Source organism: Oncorhynchus kisutch, linkage group LG4 (genome assembly GCF_002021735.2).
Source record: "Oncorhynchus kisutch isolate 150728-3 linkage group LG4, Okis_V2, whole genome shotgun sequence".
Taxonomy (NCBI): domain Eukaryota; kingdom Metazoa; phylum Chordata; class Actinopteri; order Salmoniformes; family Salmonidae; genus Oncorhynchus; species Oncorhynchus kisutch.
Genome location: NC_034177.2, coordinates 9187806 through 9203508, shown reverse-complemented (window position 1 = coordinate 9203508; position 15703 = coordinate 9187806). Strand labels below are relative to the sequence as shown.

Sequence of the window (15703 nt, the reverse complement as noted above, 5' to 3'; positions counted from 1 at the left end):
GAATGCGTTGTTATAGCAACTCTATATTCTCGCGATGATAAAAAATAAGAGGGTGTCGGCGACGGTTGTCACTAGTTACCACAGCCATAAAATCAAAATGGTTTATATCGTCAAAAATCATGAAAACTAAAGCTTTTTGGTCCTAATGTAAGGTTAGACATAAAGTTGGCACTGAGGCTATAGTTAGGGTTAAGGGATTAGGTTTAGATTAAAATCAGATTTTAAGAGGAGGAATTGTAGAAACGGGCGGGGTTTATGACTTTGTGTCTGTGGTAAATCGTGACGACTGTCGGCGACTGCTGCGTTTTTGCCGCTAGTCGCCTCCTGTACTTCAGTGGTCGCCACAGACACAACAGCGTGCGACTTCGGGGGGCATGCCAAATACTTTCAGCGGTGAAGTTAAGCGTGTTAATGAGACAACCGAGAGTTTGGAGTGCAGGAACAGTTGTAACCTAATCGGGATTTTGTCTTTTTGAATCATAAAAGCAAAGGGCACAAAATTAAGGTGCATCCGCGTACCAACTAGTTCTGATAATTGACAACCACTCTCCAGTGAGTGACCTAGCGCTTGTGGAAATGGCAGCTCCCCGGCCAATAAAAGGTATTCTGAAGAACAAGAACAGCGGGACGGGTATCAAAGTGGGCCCAGTCGAAGAAGTGCCAGTAGAGACTCCAGAACAAGGCGATCCTGGACTTCTGGAAGATGACCAACAGTGAGTAGACAGACAGTCAGCTATCTTAGTTTCTTGTTGACACCGACAGTCTTGGTAGCGTTAGCTTAGCTTGCTCTGCGTTGTGTGCTGCCCTGGCTGAAAACTTTATGGACTTGCTAGCTAACGTAAACTCGTCAACAATGTGCCAGGTAGTGCATAACACGAACTAACTAGATAACGTTAGCAAGTCAGTTGTCATGCTTGCTTTCCAATTCACTCACATTCTTCTCACTAGGACTGTTAACGTACCAGTCAATGTTGGCTAGCCAATTTGCTAGCTAGTTTGCCCGAGAAGGTAACATTGGCTAGCTACGTTACCTAGCTAACGTTAGCAACGTCCCAAATATCTACTTGTCGATGTCAGTTGATAAGGTGGCTAGTTAATATTTTATCCAGTTTCACACCTGTAATCGCGAGTAAATGTGGCTTTATCATCAGCCAACTCACTGATGTTAGTTGTTTTCAAAGGTCGGCGATGAAATGGGTTGACTGGCTAGCTAGCCAAATTATAGTCTAGCCACAGATATTTTTACCAGCTCAAACAAACAATTCTGAAGTTTTTTTTTCTTCTACAGATATGTTTTTAGTAACAGACGATTTGAGTAATTTAGTTAAGATTTAAGAAACGTTATGTTGGCATCAGGTATGTTAGCCAGCAAGTTACCCATTCCTCCTCTCCATCACACACATGATGTACAGCAGTAGCTGAAGGATTCAGACCTGTAAATGATATTCACTTATCATTGTGTGGTGGGCACAGACTGTCCGATACAGTTTAGTTTCTAAGACTGTGGGTAAATGTGGAAGCTGGATGGTAGCTTACTGTACACTCCACCCTTAGTGTCTAGTGTGCCATCAGAGAGTGTCTGCTGTCAAGGCACTGACTTCCACATCCCAAGCTGTCACGTTATATTTACACCATTGCCCTCTGGGGTTGTCAGACCTGTGTTGAGTTTATGCCTGAAGTCAGGCATTGATCTAATTCACTTTGCACATTAAACTGTCAGTGAGCTAGTCCTTTTGAGCTGTTCAGTTGCTCAAATGATACCTCTAGCAAATACACCTCGGCTAATTGCACCATGAGTGTTTCTCAATTCCAGCTTGTCTTGAGCTGGTGGTCCATGTTTAGATGCACAGGTGGATAGAGATAGAGGTTGTTCGAGTTTCAATAATTCATGCATGTGATTTATGTAGTTCATTTATAGTGTTAGGTGGCTATCCTTCATATAACCTACTATGAGACTCATAACTTCCCGTCCATGTGAGACTGCCGTCCTTGTATGGCCTACTTATCAGTGAATTCCATTCCCAGCCGTAAGTCAAGCCAGTTCTGTGTTGATACCAAAATATTTTCTCTGTAAGAAATGGGTAAAAAGGTTTCCTGAACGATTCTCTTTCTTCAAATGGAGTGGGATGAGACCAGCACGGCTGGCTGCGCTGTAGCCTACTCCTTCAGTTCCAGCTATGTTTGTAGCAAACAAACAAGAACACACGCAGACAGCTGTATGCACACACCCCTTCAGCACCAGAACTCATAGGGTGTTGTTTATATCCTGTCTCTAACAGTCCTCAAACCAAAACCCACACACATGGCTTATTTTTTCATCACGACAATTTTTAGGCTCTTTCCCAAATGTTTTGCTTAATCCATCTGTCCATATTAGGGTACTACTTTCATTCTAAATCAGATTTAAATTTGATGGATGAGCAGTAGGGTTGGGACGACACCATTGTCACAACGTTTTTTCCATGCCAAAAATAAAAACACAAAGCAGGCAACTTTTTGGTCCTTTTAAAAACCTGCTTTATGTAAAATATTATGTGCCATAGCTTGGAAAATACATCTAATTTTGGATGACAACTGGTTGAGAGAATATCAAGGCAAAGGGTGGCTACTTTGAAGAATCTCAAATATAAAATATATTTATTTAGCACTTGTTTTTGCTTACTACATGATTCCATATGTGTTTTGATGTCTTCAGTATTATTCTACAATGTTGAAAATAGCTTTTAAAAAAACCTTGAATGAGTAGGTGTGTCCAAATGTTTGACTTGTACTGTATGTGCCAGGGAAATTATAACACTGCATGCTATTGTTATGGCGAAACAACAAGCCACATATTAAGTACTTTATCCTTCTACACCAACACTATTTGGCTATACCATCTCAAGGTTAGCTTACTTCGTTCAGTTTGCTGTGCTGGCAGACACATGAATGAACTAAAGCTATCGGAATTGTATCTATGTTAGGCTCATTGCCACAGCAGTGGAGTTTTCCCACGCTTTTCTAGATTTCAACAAAAAAAAAAAATCTCCAGGTAGGCTAGTTGAGAACAAGTTCTCATTTACACCTGCGACCTGGCCAAGATAAAGCAAAGCAGTGCGACACAAGCAACACAGAGTCAAACATGCAGTCAATAACACAATAGAAAGTCTATAGGCAATAAATAGGCCGTAGTGGCAAAATAATTACAATATAACAGTTAAACACTGGAGTGATAAATGTGCAGAAGATGAGTGTGCAAGTAGAGATACTGGGGTGCAAAGGAGCAAAATAAATAACAGTATGGGGGATGAGGTAGTTGGATGGGTTATTTACAGATGGGTTATGTGCAGTGATCTGTGAGCTGCTCTGACAGCTGGTGCTTAAAGCTAGTGAGGGAGATGAGTCTCCAGCTTCAGTGATTTTTGCAGTTCGTTCCAGTCATTGGCAGCAGAGAACTGGAAGGAAACGCGGCCAAAGGAGGAATTGGCTTTGGAGGTGACCAGTGAGAGAACTGCTGGAGCGAGTTCTACTGGTGGGTGCTGCTATGGTGACCAGTGAGCTGAAATAAGGCGGGGCTTTACCTAGCAGAGACTTTTATAGATGACCTGGAGCCAGTGGGTTTGGCGACGAATATGAAGCGAGGGCCAGCCAACGAGAGCATACAGGTTGCAGTGGTGGGTAGTATATGGGGCTTTGGTGACAAAACGGATGGCACTGTGATAGACTGCATCCAATTTGCTGAATAGAGTGTTGGAGGCTATTTTGTAAATGACATCGCCGAAGTCCAGGATCGGTAGGATAGTCAGTTGGGCATGAGTGAAGGAGGCTTTGTTGCAAAATAGGAAGCTGATTTTTAATTTTTTTTTAATTACATTTTGGATTGGAGATGCTTAATGTGAGTCTGGAAGGAGAGTTTACAGTCTAACCAGACACCCAGATATTTGTAGTTGTCCACATATTCTAAGTCAGAGCTGTCCAGAGTAGTGATGCTAGTCTGGCAGGTGGGTCCGGGCAGCGATTGGTTGAAAAGTATGCATTTAGTTTTACTTGCATTTAAGAGCAGTTGGAGGCAACGGAAGGAGTGTTGTATGGCATTGAAGCTCATCTGGAGGTTTGTTAGTACAGTGTCCAAAGAAGGGCCAGAAGTATACAGAATGGTGTCGTCTGCATAGAGGTGGATCAGAGAATCACCAGCAGCAAGAGTGACATAATTGATCTATACAGAGAAAAGAGTCTGCCCGAGAATTGAACCCTGTGGCACCCCAATAGAGACTGCCAGTTTCTCATTCTAGATACAGTTTCTCATTCTTTAAGTCATGTATTGTTTGGGAAAACGTGTTCCTATCTGTTGCTAGGTTTCCCTCCAATTGGTGGCAGATATTCTAAAACCTGCATAAAAACAATATGCACATTTTTTTCCACCTGAGATCGGTTTCCATCAAATTGACTTGTTTTCACTTAAAGGGTGTGCCTAACAAACTGCATTCTTTACTGAGTTGTAATGGGAGGGACCACACAACATACCATGGAAGTTTACTGCTTGTTATATCAATATTTGCGGTTTCCACTGCCTTTTCTCGCATGATTCATTTGACCAACTCAAAAAAGATCCTACCTTGACTAGCATATGTGGAAAATGTACAGATTTTTAAATTAGCTTTTTCCCATCAGGCCTGTGCGTAACATAACAAATCCAACATGCAACTTTATTCATGTGAAATGGTTGGATGGAACCCTGGAAAGGGTAAGTGGTACCTAGTCAGTTGTCCAAGTGAATGCATTCAACTGAAACTTCTGCATTTAACCCAACCCCTCTGAATCAGAGAGGTGAGGGACAATGACTACTGCCTTAATCCACGTCATTGGAGCCCGGGGAGCAGTTGTTGTTGGGGGTTAAGGGCATCTAGGGCAGATTTTTTAAATATTTTTTATATCACCTTTCCGGCTTGGGGATTCGAACCAGCGACCTTTCTATTACTGGCCCAACGCTCTTAACCACTAGGCTGTGTTGCCATCTCTTGTTTACCCAAAGGGGACAGAAAAGACTGGAGCTTTCAATTCATTATACAGCACCAAGGGGATATCCTGAGCCAGCTTTCCAAATATCCGTATTGCTGTCACAAAGAAGTTGTCCACTCTGCACCTGTCCAGAGTCCAAACAATCACAACTTCCTGCCATAGAGTTCTAGAAAGTGTCATGGGGCATGACTATTGGTGCCCCGTAAACAATAGTCAAGTATCTTCTCAATTTCAATGTAGGCCATTTCATTGCACTCACTAATCAGTCAACATTGACGCATGGACCCCCAAGCTCAGTCATTCATTATTCATGATAGTCAATGACTTTTAACTGAGTCACAGGCATGGTTCCATGAAACTCTATCTCTCCTCCATTGTCTTAGATGCCCAATCTGACCATTTCATGAGTGGGTTGAGGGACATTCATCGACTATCATGACTTTTGTGGGGAGAAAATGCCATTGGAGCAACCTGCATAGTAGCCTACTTCCTGCTCCAGTATAGTAGATCAAATGGGCACTGCAGTCCCTTGACAATGGGCTTCACTGGGTTCAAGCAACAACAACAAAAATAAAATTATTTTTAAACAGATTTATCTCAACATGAGTGGATTTTTTGTCTTTTCCCGCCTCTCCAAGTCCCTACTACTCCCTATATTGACTTTAGTGTGCTGGTTTTTTACAAACAACACATCTTAACATTTTAGTCATTTAACAGATGCTCTTATCCAGAGCGACTTACAGTAAAGCGGATGCATTTTTGTACTGGTCCCCCGTGGGAATCGAACCCACAACCCTGGCGTTTTTGAAAGCGCCATGCTCTACCAACTGAGCCACACATAGACCACGGCTGGAAAGCAGAGACCAGAGAGCTCTTTTAACACACTGCTTGTCTTGGCATATGCTATCTGATAGTGTAGTCACCTCCCACTTTTAGAGGGATGTACCCAGCTGTTGGCCTCTCCAAGAGATGCTCACTGCACACACACTGAATGGGAGAGTCAAATAGCATCCGTTCTCAAATCAAAGTTTATTAGTCACATCATGTGCCGAATACAACAGATGTAGACTTTACAGTGAAATGCTTACTTACGAGCCCTTAACCAACAAATCAGTTGAAAAATAATAATATAAGAATAACAGAAGTAATAAGATGTTGTTGTTTTACTTGAAGAGGTGGTTGTCGTCATTCCATTATGTATTTCTATTTTTTAGAAGAGAAAAAATCTGACTGGCTGCGTCAGGTCTTGAGTGGATTTGCACGGGTGCTGTGTACTGTAAATCAGGCCAGGCTGGCTGGCAGTGTCTGGGATGTGTTGTATAACCAACCCCCTCACACATACAGAAGGATAAAGACAGACGCAGAAATACACAGACTGACATACAGACATTTTAGAGCAGTGAAACTGGCTCCTCTCCTCTACTGGCTTGTCAACACTCCTCACATACATACAAAACTCACTACCTGCCCTGGCCCAGATGTAGTCACACTGGTTTGGCTAGTGTTTTTAAATGATTTAGCAATTGTCCATAAAGGTATGGTTCAAATGAGGTTAAAGTGCAGACTGTCAGCGTTAATTTGAGGATATTTTTATCCATATGGGATAAAACGTTTAGAAATTACTGCACTTTTTGTACATAGACCATTTTAGGCGACTAAAAGTATTGGGCCATTCACTTGTGTTCTCAAGCTTAGCATTTCATCACATATTCATAGCACGCAATGATTACATCAAGCTTGTGACTCTACAAACTTGTTGGATGCAGCTGCTGATTGTCTTTTGGTTGTTTCAGATGATTTTGTGCCCAATAGAAATTCATTGTAAGTAATGTATTTTGTCATTTTAGAGTGACTTTTATTGGAAATAAGAATATAATATGTTTCTAGACACTTCTACATTAATGTGGACGTGTACTATGATTACGTATAAAACTAGATGAATGAGAAATACACACGCACAAATATCATACCCCCAAGACATGCTAACCTTTCACCATTACAGTAACAGGGAATTGTTTTTTGTTTGTTTTGGTTATGATAATTATGCCTCTGAATTTATCATTCATCATTATTATTATTATTATTAATTCAGGATAATCCATAATTATGGTAGCTTCAACATTCATGTTGAAGTGTTTAGAAACATGCTATTCTTATTTACAATACATTCTTTACCATTTACATTGGGCACAAAATCATCTGAAACAAACTGCAAATGCATTCAACAAGTTTGTAGAGTAACAAGCTCGATGTAATCGTTGCTTGCTATGAATATAGGACCAAATACTCAACTTTTGACTACTTTAAGAAGCATATGAACCCAGCAAAAAAAAAAGAAACGCCCTCTCACTGTGTTTTATTTTCAGCAAATGTAATGTGTAAATATTTGTATGAACATAAGATTCAACAACTGAGACATAAACTGAACAAGTTCCATAGACATGTGACTAACAGAAATTGAATAATGTGTCCCTGAACAAAGTGGGGGTCAAAATCAAAAGCCAGCTGCATTAAGTACTGCAGTGCATCTCCTCATCATGGACAGCACCAGATTTTCCAGTTCTTGCTGTGAGATGTTACCCCACTCTTCCACCAAGGCACCTGCAAGTTCCCGGAAATGTCTGGGGGTAATGGCCCTATCCCTCACCCTCTGATAAAACAGGTCCCAGACGTGCTCAATGGGATTGAGATCCGTGCTCTTCACTGGCCATGGCAGAACACTGACATTCCTGTCTTGCAGGGGAAATCGCGCACAGAACGAGCAGTATGGCTGGTGGCATTGTCATGCTGTAGGGTCATGTCAGCATGAGCCTGCAGGAAGGGTACCACATGAGGGATGAGATTGCCTGCAATGGCAACAAGCTCAGTCAGATGATGCTGTGACACACTGCCCCAGACCATGACGAACCCTCCCCTCCAAATTGATCCTGCTCCAGAGTACAGGCCTTGGTGTAACGCTCATTCCTTCGACGATGAACGCGAATTCGACTATCACCCCTGGTGAGACAACCACGACTCGTCAGTGAAGAGCACTTTTTGCAAGTCCTGTCTGGTCCAGCGATGGTGGGTTTGTGCCCATAGGCAACGTTGTTGCTGGTGATGTAAGGCAGGTTTTCACCAGACAACAGGCCTACAAGCCCTCAGTCCAGCCTCTCTCAGCCTATTGCGGACAGTCTGAGCAACGATTGAGGGATCGTGCGTTCCTGGAGTAACTCGGGCAGTTGTTGTTACCATCCTGTACCTGTCCCTTAGGTGTGATGTTCGGATGTACCGATCCTGTGGTCTGCCACTGCGAGGATGATCAGCTGTCCGTCCTGTCTCCCTGTAGCTCTGTCTTTAGGTGTCTCACAGTACGGACATTGCAATTTATTGCCCTGGCCACATTTGCAGTCCTCATGCCTCCTTGCAGCATGCCTAAGACACGTTCACGCAGATGAGCAGGGACCCTGGGCATCTTTCTTTTGGTGTTTTTCAGAGTAAGTAGAAAGGCCTCTTTAGTTTCCTAAGTTTTCATAACTGTGACCTTAATTGCCTACCGTCTAAGCTGTTAGTGTCTTAACGACCGTTCCACAGGTGCATGTTCATTAATTGTTTATGGTTCATTGAACAAGCATGGTTAACAGTGATTAAACCCTTTACAATGAAGATCTGTGGAGTTATTTGGATTTTTACGAATTATCTTTGAAAGGCAGGGTCCTGAAAAGGGGACTTTTTGTTGTTGTTGCTGAGTGTAAGTGCATTTGTCCCCTACCATGGGGGGGACTAATGTACAGAAAGTGCTGTAATTTCTAAACGGTTCCCCTGATACGGATGAAAATACCTTCACGTTAAAGCTGACCGCCTGCCCTTTAACCTCAGTCATTATATAATTTCTGAAGTACAGAGCCAAAACAACATGTCTCACTGACATACTTTTGGAGCTCACTGTATGTCTGACAGTTTAATGTAATGATATCATATTATGTTTTGTGTTCACTAGCTTACATTGGTTTCTTACATGTATCCCATGGGTTATATATGTTGTGAAACAGTGGCTAAGAGCCGGCCTACCTCAGCAAGCCTGACTGAGCAGTATTGATATGTGCCTCATCCCATGATGTGCCATTTTAGTGTGAGACACAGCTGTACAGGGCACGTCTCCCATTGATTTAGCCCAGTGCCATCGACAGTCAAACTGCCTGCTGTGTGTGTGTGTGTGTGTGTGTGTGTGTGAGCAGCTAGCGATGGCTCTGCAGGATTACTGCAGCAGGGAGCAGATTTATCACCCCCCCCCCCGCCCCTCTCTACCATGATGGCAGGCCTCTGCCTCCATAAACACGTCCGGGAGGCTGGCTACTTTGACAAAGGGAGGGGGGCGCGCCAGCAGAGACAGTTTAACGGCTGTATTTGGCACTGTCTCCAAGTCCAGACAGCGGTGTTATTGAAGGCGCCAACTCTAGCCAGAAGCCCAGAGAGAGCCTACAATTTGTACCTGGGGAAAGTACATTCGTGAAGCATTTCAACCCACCCACTCACACTCACTCGCTTGATCAGCCTCAGCATCATGCTGAAGGTGAAGTGACCAACCTCTGTCATTTTTCCCAACAATGAATCATTTAATTGTACATAAGACCCTTATTTTTTTATTGCTGCCTTGTTTTTGTTCCCGAAATACACTATGGGAGTGAAAACTGGGTCACTGTGTAGTCCTAGATTAAATCTGCCAGGTCTCTAAGGTAATATCTGGTTGGTTTTTAGTACTACCCTGAGCTCATCTCTGGACTCATTCTTTCAGGAAGAAGTCACAGAAATGGGACGAGATGAACATCCTGGCCACGTACCACCCGGCAGACAAGGACTATGGGTTGATGAAGATCGACGAGCCCAGCACGCCCTACAACAGGTGAGTTGCCCCATTCGATGTGTAAAGCACGATGCAATTCATTCTCATGAACAGGTAAGGACAAAGTTACCCAGCTACTGTCAAAATGGCTTCCCATAGACAATGTTATCCAGTATTACCCGTTTTCAACTTTTTTTGTTTACGAATACCTCAATGGTATTCATTTATTCAATTAGTTAGGCCTATAACATGTGAAAATGACAGTTGGACTTTTCACACGACATATTCTTGGCCAAGGGAAAACCAAAAGACAAACTACTTTTCTCGAGTCAAATATACACGTTTGTTGAGAACAGAGATTTGTGATTGGCCTGAGAAGAAACTCTGCTCTGGTAAGTTTGGCGTCATCCTGCTTTTATAATGTGTGTGAACAGTCCCGAGATCCCAGACTAATGTGATGTAGAAAGGAGACTATAATTTGATCATTTTTGTAGAGAATATGCTCACCCCGGATTAGATACAATTTCGATAGCAGATTGGCCTGCTCTCACAGGGCACCTCAATTTTGCAGTGCAGGTTCAGTGTGTGTACGTGCGTGTGGATGAGTTTCTGCCTAGTCTGCATAAAGCGTAGGTGGGGTGGGCCATCTAAACTGGCACGTAACCCAATCTCCAAGGCCGCTGCATAGAAGGTCACCGTTGTGACACACTGTTCTCTCCTTCTCTCTTCCTCAGGATGGTGGGGGACGAGGAGGATGAAGGGGCGCACAGCGACTCAGAGGTCAACTTGCCCACTGTGGGTGACCTGGCCTCCAAGTAAGTTATTTCTGACTGAAGAGGTCTGGGAGGGTGAAGGAGGGTCATCACTGACTGAATAGGTCTGGGGGGAGGTCATCACTGACTGGATAGGTCTGGGGGGAGGTCATCACTGACTGGATAGGTCTGGGAGGGTGAAGGAGGGTCATCACTGACTGGATAGGTCTGGAAGGGGGGTCATCACTGACTGGATAGGTCTGGGAGGAGGGTCATCACTGACTGCATAGGTCTGGGGGGAGGTCATCACTGACTGGATAGGTCTGGGAGGGTGAAGGAGGGTCATCACTGACTGGATAGGTCTGGAAGGGGGAAGGGGGGTCATCACTGAATGGATAGGTCTGGGAGGAGGGTCATCACTGAATGGATAGGTCTGGGAGGAGGGTCATCACTGACTGGATAGGTCTGGGAGGAGGGTCATCACTGACTGCATAGGTCTGGGAGGAGGGTCATCACTGACTGCATAGGTCTGGGAGGAGGGTCATCACTGACTGGATAGGTCTGGGAGGAGGGTCATCACTGACTGGATAGGTCTGGAAGGGGGAAGGGGGGTCATCACTGACTGGATAGGTCTGGGAGGAGGGTCATCACTGACTGCATAGGTCTGGGAGGGGGAAGGAGGGTCATCACTGACTGGATAGGTCTGGAAGGGGGAAGGGGGGGGTCATCACTGACTGGATAGGTCTGGGAGGAGGGTCATCACTGACTGGATAGGTCTGGGAGGGGGAAGGAGGTTCATCACTGACTGGATAGGTCTGGGGGGGGGGGGGGGGGTCGTCATCACTGACTGGATAGGTCTGGGAGGAGGGTCATCACTGACTGGATAGGTCTGGGAGGGGGGGGGGGTCGTCATCACTGACTGGATAGGTCTGGGAGGAGGGTCATCACTGACTGGATAGGTCTGGGAGGGGGGGGGGGGGGGGGGTCGTCATCACTGACTGGATAGGTCTGGGAGGGGGAAGGAGGGCTGAAGTTAAGTTATTGGACTCAAAGGTTTGGAATGTTAAATGTATCAAGGCTGTATGAGAAGGGTAGTGATGCAACTCAAACATAGCATCTTGATACGTCTCGGTCTTATGAGACTGAAGGTGTGGGGGGGACTCCGTATGGAGTTACAGCTTGAACGCGCTGTATAACAGAATGTACTCATCTGGATTTCAACTATTTGCAATAGGGTCTGGCTGCAGCAGAAGCCTTCTTACAACATCAGACAGGATGTTGAATGGTGCCAGAGAAGATGGTGCGTTACCGCCACCAACAGCACAGGTGGTGAAATTACGTTTAGAATTAGAAGATGGGTACTTGCTAGTGTGTGCTAGCTAGCGTGTGCTAGAGAGAGTTTGTGCTAGCTAGCGTGTGCTAGAGAGAGTTTGTGCTAGCTAGCGTGTGCTAGAGAGAGTTTGTGCTAGCTAGCGTGTGCTAGAGAGAGTTTGTGCTAGCTAGCGTGTGCTAGAGAGAGTTTGTGCTAGAGAGCTGTTCAAGCAACGGTGGTTAACGCAACACCCTGGACCAGCGTTAGTGCGCCGACTGGTATGTGCACAGCACAGTGACGCCCTGGAATAAAGCCACTGACTCACGCGATACACCAGGCCCACAAAAGCCTACTGGTTGCACACAGCCGGATACTTCTCACTATTTGACATCAAGGGCATGCCCCCCCAATAACATTGAGTATAGAGTGAATGTTAATCTTGGTTAAATTGAATGAGCAGCTAAATACTTTTGTAGCTGTCAGAAGACGGTCTCAGCAGTTGAGTTAACAGTAGAGGTAAAACTGCAGAAGTGAAATCACCCCCATTAAAAAAAAAAAATATCTAAAATTAACACCCTTGCCTTTCGTGAACTTAAACTGTCGTATATTTTTTTCCTATTAGCACTGACTTTGCTGATAGCTACTTTATTGAGGAAAAATGTACTTATTATGACTGAGATGTGGTTGTCCCACCTAGCTGTCTTAAGATGAATGTACTAACGGTAAGCTTCACTGGAAAAGATTGTCTGCTAAATGACTCAAATCTAAATGTAATCCATTTGAACTCTGCCATCAAAAACCCTTATCCCATCAGATCCATTTGACTAAAGGAGAAGTAATTTTCCCCAATTAGCCTACAGTCCAAGATTTTTTAAATGTAACCTTTATTGAACTAGACAAGTCAGTTAAAAAAGAAATGATTATTTACAGTGACGGCCTTCTCTAACCCAGACGACGCTGGGCTAAATGTGCACCGCTCTCTGGGACTCCGAGCGCTCCGAGCGCTCTCTGGGACTCCGAGCGCTGGTTGTGACACAGCCTGTAAACTAACCAGGGTCTGTAGTGACGCCTCTAGCAATGCAGTGCTTTAGTCCACTGCGCCACTCGGGAGGTGTTAAGATAAGCCTCTTTCCAAACTCAAACATTGTGTGTGGTACACTTCCAGTAACTGATACCCTGTTTATTTACCTACAGTACCAGCCAAAAGTTTGGACACCTACTCCAATGGTTTTTCTTTATTTTTACTACTTTCTACATTGTAGAACAATAGTGAAGACATTAAACTATGAAATAACTAGTGAAGCACCGATATTACATTTTTGACAGATACCGATATCTGATATTTTCAAAGCCTGAAAAAACTATGCCAGTTATCTCAAATTTTAGCGGCATTTTAAACATTCTTTAAGTACAGGCACTGCTGCTGGCACAGCATACCACCCTGCATACCACTGCTGGCTTGCTTCTGAAGCTAAGCAGCGTTGGTCTTGGTCAGTTCCTGGATGGGAGACCAGATGCTGCTGGAAGTGGTGTCGGCGGGCCAGTAGGAGGCACTCTTTCCTCTGGTCTAAAAAAATATCCCTATGCCCCAGGGCTGTGATTGGGGACACTGTCCTGTGTAGTGTGCTGTCTTTCTGATGGGACGTTAAACGGGTGTCCTGACTCTCTGCGGTCATTAAAGATCCCATGGCACTTATCGTAAGAGTAGGGGTGTTAACCCCGGTGTCCTGGCTAAATTCCCAATCTGGCCATTAAACCATCACGGTCACCTAATAATCCCCAGTTTACAATTGGCTCATTCATCTCTCCCCTGTAACTATTCCCCAGCTCGTTGCTGCAAATGAGAATGTGTTCTCAGTCAACTTACCCGGTAAAATAACGGATATATAAGAGGCGTCACTACAGTCCCTTGGTTAGAATGCAGGCTGTAACACATCTGGTCGTGATTGGGAGTCCCATAGGGCGGCACACAATTGGCCCAGCGTCATCCGGGTTTGGGAGTCCCATAGGGCGGCACACAATTGGCCCAGCGTCATCCGGGTTTGGCCGCCCATTGGAAGTAAGAATTTGTTCTTAACTGACTTGCCTAGTTAAATAAAGGTTACACACACCACACTGACCAAATAGTAATTTTTTGGGCATTTATTCATGTCCCCATTACCAGTAAAACATAATCAAAACCTATTTCTTTCACTTACTTACTGTGCTGTTTCGTTGTTCAATCGTTTCATTCAACCAGGATTGCATCATACATGTCAAGCAGTGCAGTTTCAGCACTGTCTGTCCGAGGCCTCTTCCTCGGTGCGCACTGTCACTGTGTCCGTTTCCATCTTGTCCAGCTGTGTATGTAACATTTCACGTGAACCCTGTTTCTTGTCTGCATCGAAGTAGCGGTCCTTGTACATAGCATCGAGCATGGTGGTGACACCTAGCCTGTGTGGGCAGTTTTGTTACTAGGGCAAACTGTCAAGGGCAACTGTTTAATTCGCCAATGTGGGCCAGTAAAAGCATCTACCTCGTTGGGAAAAGGGGCCATCTAACGTTACACTCTAGCTGCTAGCTAACTGGTTATCTTAGTATTGGCGAAGTCAGAATGGGCCACTGTCGTGACAGAATCGGCGGCGTTAGAATTAGGATTAGAATACAAAGTCTACACTGAATAAAAATATAAACATGTAAAGGTTGTCCCATGTTTCATGAGCTGAAAAAAAAAGATTCCAGAAATGTTCCATACGCACATAAAGCTTATCTCAAATGTTGTGCACATTTTGTTTACATCCCTGTCAGTTTTGAGCAGGCGTTTCAATGCCATGACCGAGGGTATCACGTCTGCTGCAGGCACAGTTGATGAGTTTATTTCTCCAGTCTGTTGTTTGAATTGGACCTGTGCTAGTGTGTTCATGTTTCAAACATGTCCTCAAGTGCCATTGGAAATGGCAGCAGCGGTATGACAACCAGCATATTCATGAGCATGCAATACATCTTTCCTCAGTATGAAATCCTCGACGACCCACTGTGCTGTCAGACTCGGCATGCTCATGGGGCTGACATCGCTGGTCCAAATGTCAGTCGTAAAGCTAATAGCAGAGACTCTATTACTGTGTAACTCTGGTAGGGCAACATCTGAAAAATAGTACCCCTCAAAAAAAAAATGTGCTAGACCAGTCGGCAAAAGCCAACATCACCCACGGCAGAGAACGGTTGATTGTCAAGGGCAATGAATTCCATTATCTTGGCGATAATGGATTTTGCCTTTGGGTTGTCTCGCTGAAATGTGCTTACTTTTAAATGACTGCTCGACTTGACTGCTCGATCCACACAGCAGACATTGTGGGCTAGGTTAGGAATGCTGTGTAGCGCAACATTTTACATGGTGTCGTTACGTTATGTACCTATGTTATACATCAAAGATGTTCTTATCTGTGTTATGCACGTAAGCTTTGACATCGGTTTTGCACATCGGCGTTAAACTAGACATCGGGTCGATGTTGGCATTTTTAGCTAATATCGGACAATTCCGATATGTTCACCGACTATAATCGTGCATCCCTAGAAATAACCAAGAAAGTGTTAAACAAATCTAAATATATTTTAGATTCTTCCAAGTAGCCACCCTTTCAATTGACTGCCAAGAGTGTACAAAGCTTTCTCTCAACCAGCTTCACCTGGAATGCGTTTCTAACAGTCTTGAAGGAGTTCCCACACATGCTGAACACTTGCTGGCTGCTTTTCCTTCACTCTGCTATCCAACTCACCCCAAATCATCTCAATTGGGTTGAGGTTGGGTGATTGTGGAGATCAGGTCATCTGATGTCGCAC

At 44.2% G+C, this 15703-nt stretch overlaps 1 protein-coding gene across 2 annotated transcripts in view; it reads left to right on the top strand.

The window, feature by feature from the left end:
* Positions 1-15703, top strand: part of ppp1r2 (protein phosphatase 1, regulatory (inhibitor) subunit 2) — a 32557-nt gene continuing 16854 nt past the window's right edge. For both annotated transcript variants that reach the window (XM_020468666.2, XM_020468665.2), the window contains exons 1-3: positions 1-713; positions 9773-9880; positions 10555-10635. In XM_020468666.2, the coding sequence (XP_020324255.1) occupies positions 577-713; positions 9773-9880; positions 10555-10635 (326 nt within the window). In that variant the 5' untranslated portion in view covers positions 1-576. The remainder of the gene's footprint in view (positions 714-9772; positions 9881-10554; positions 10636-15703) is intronic.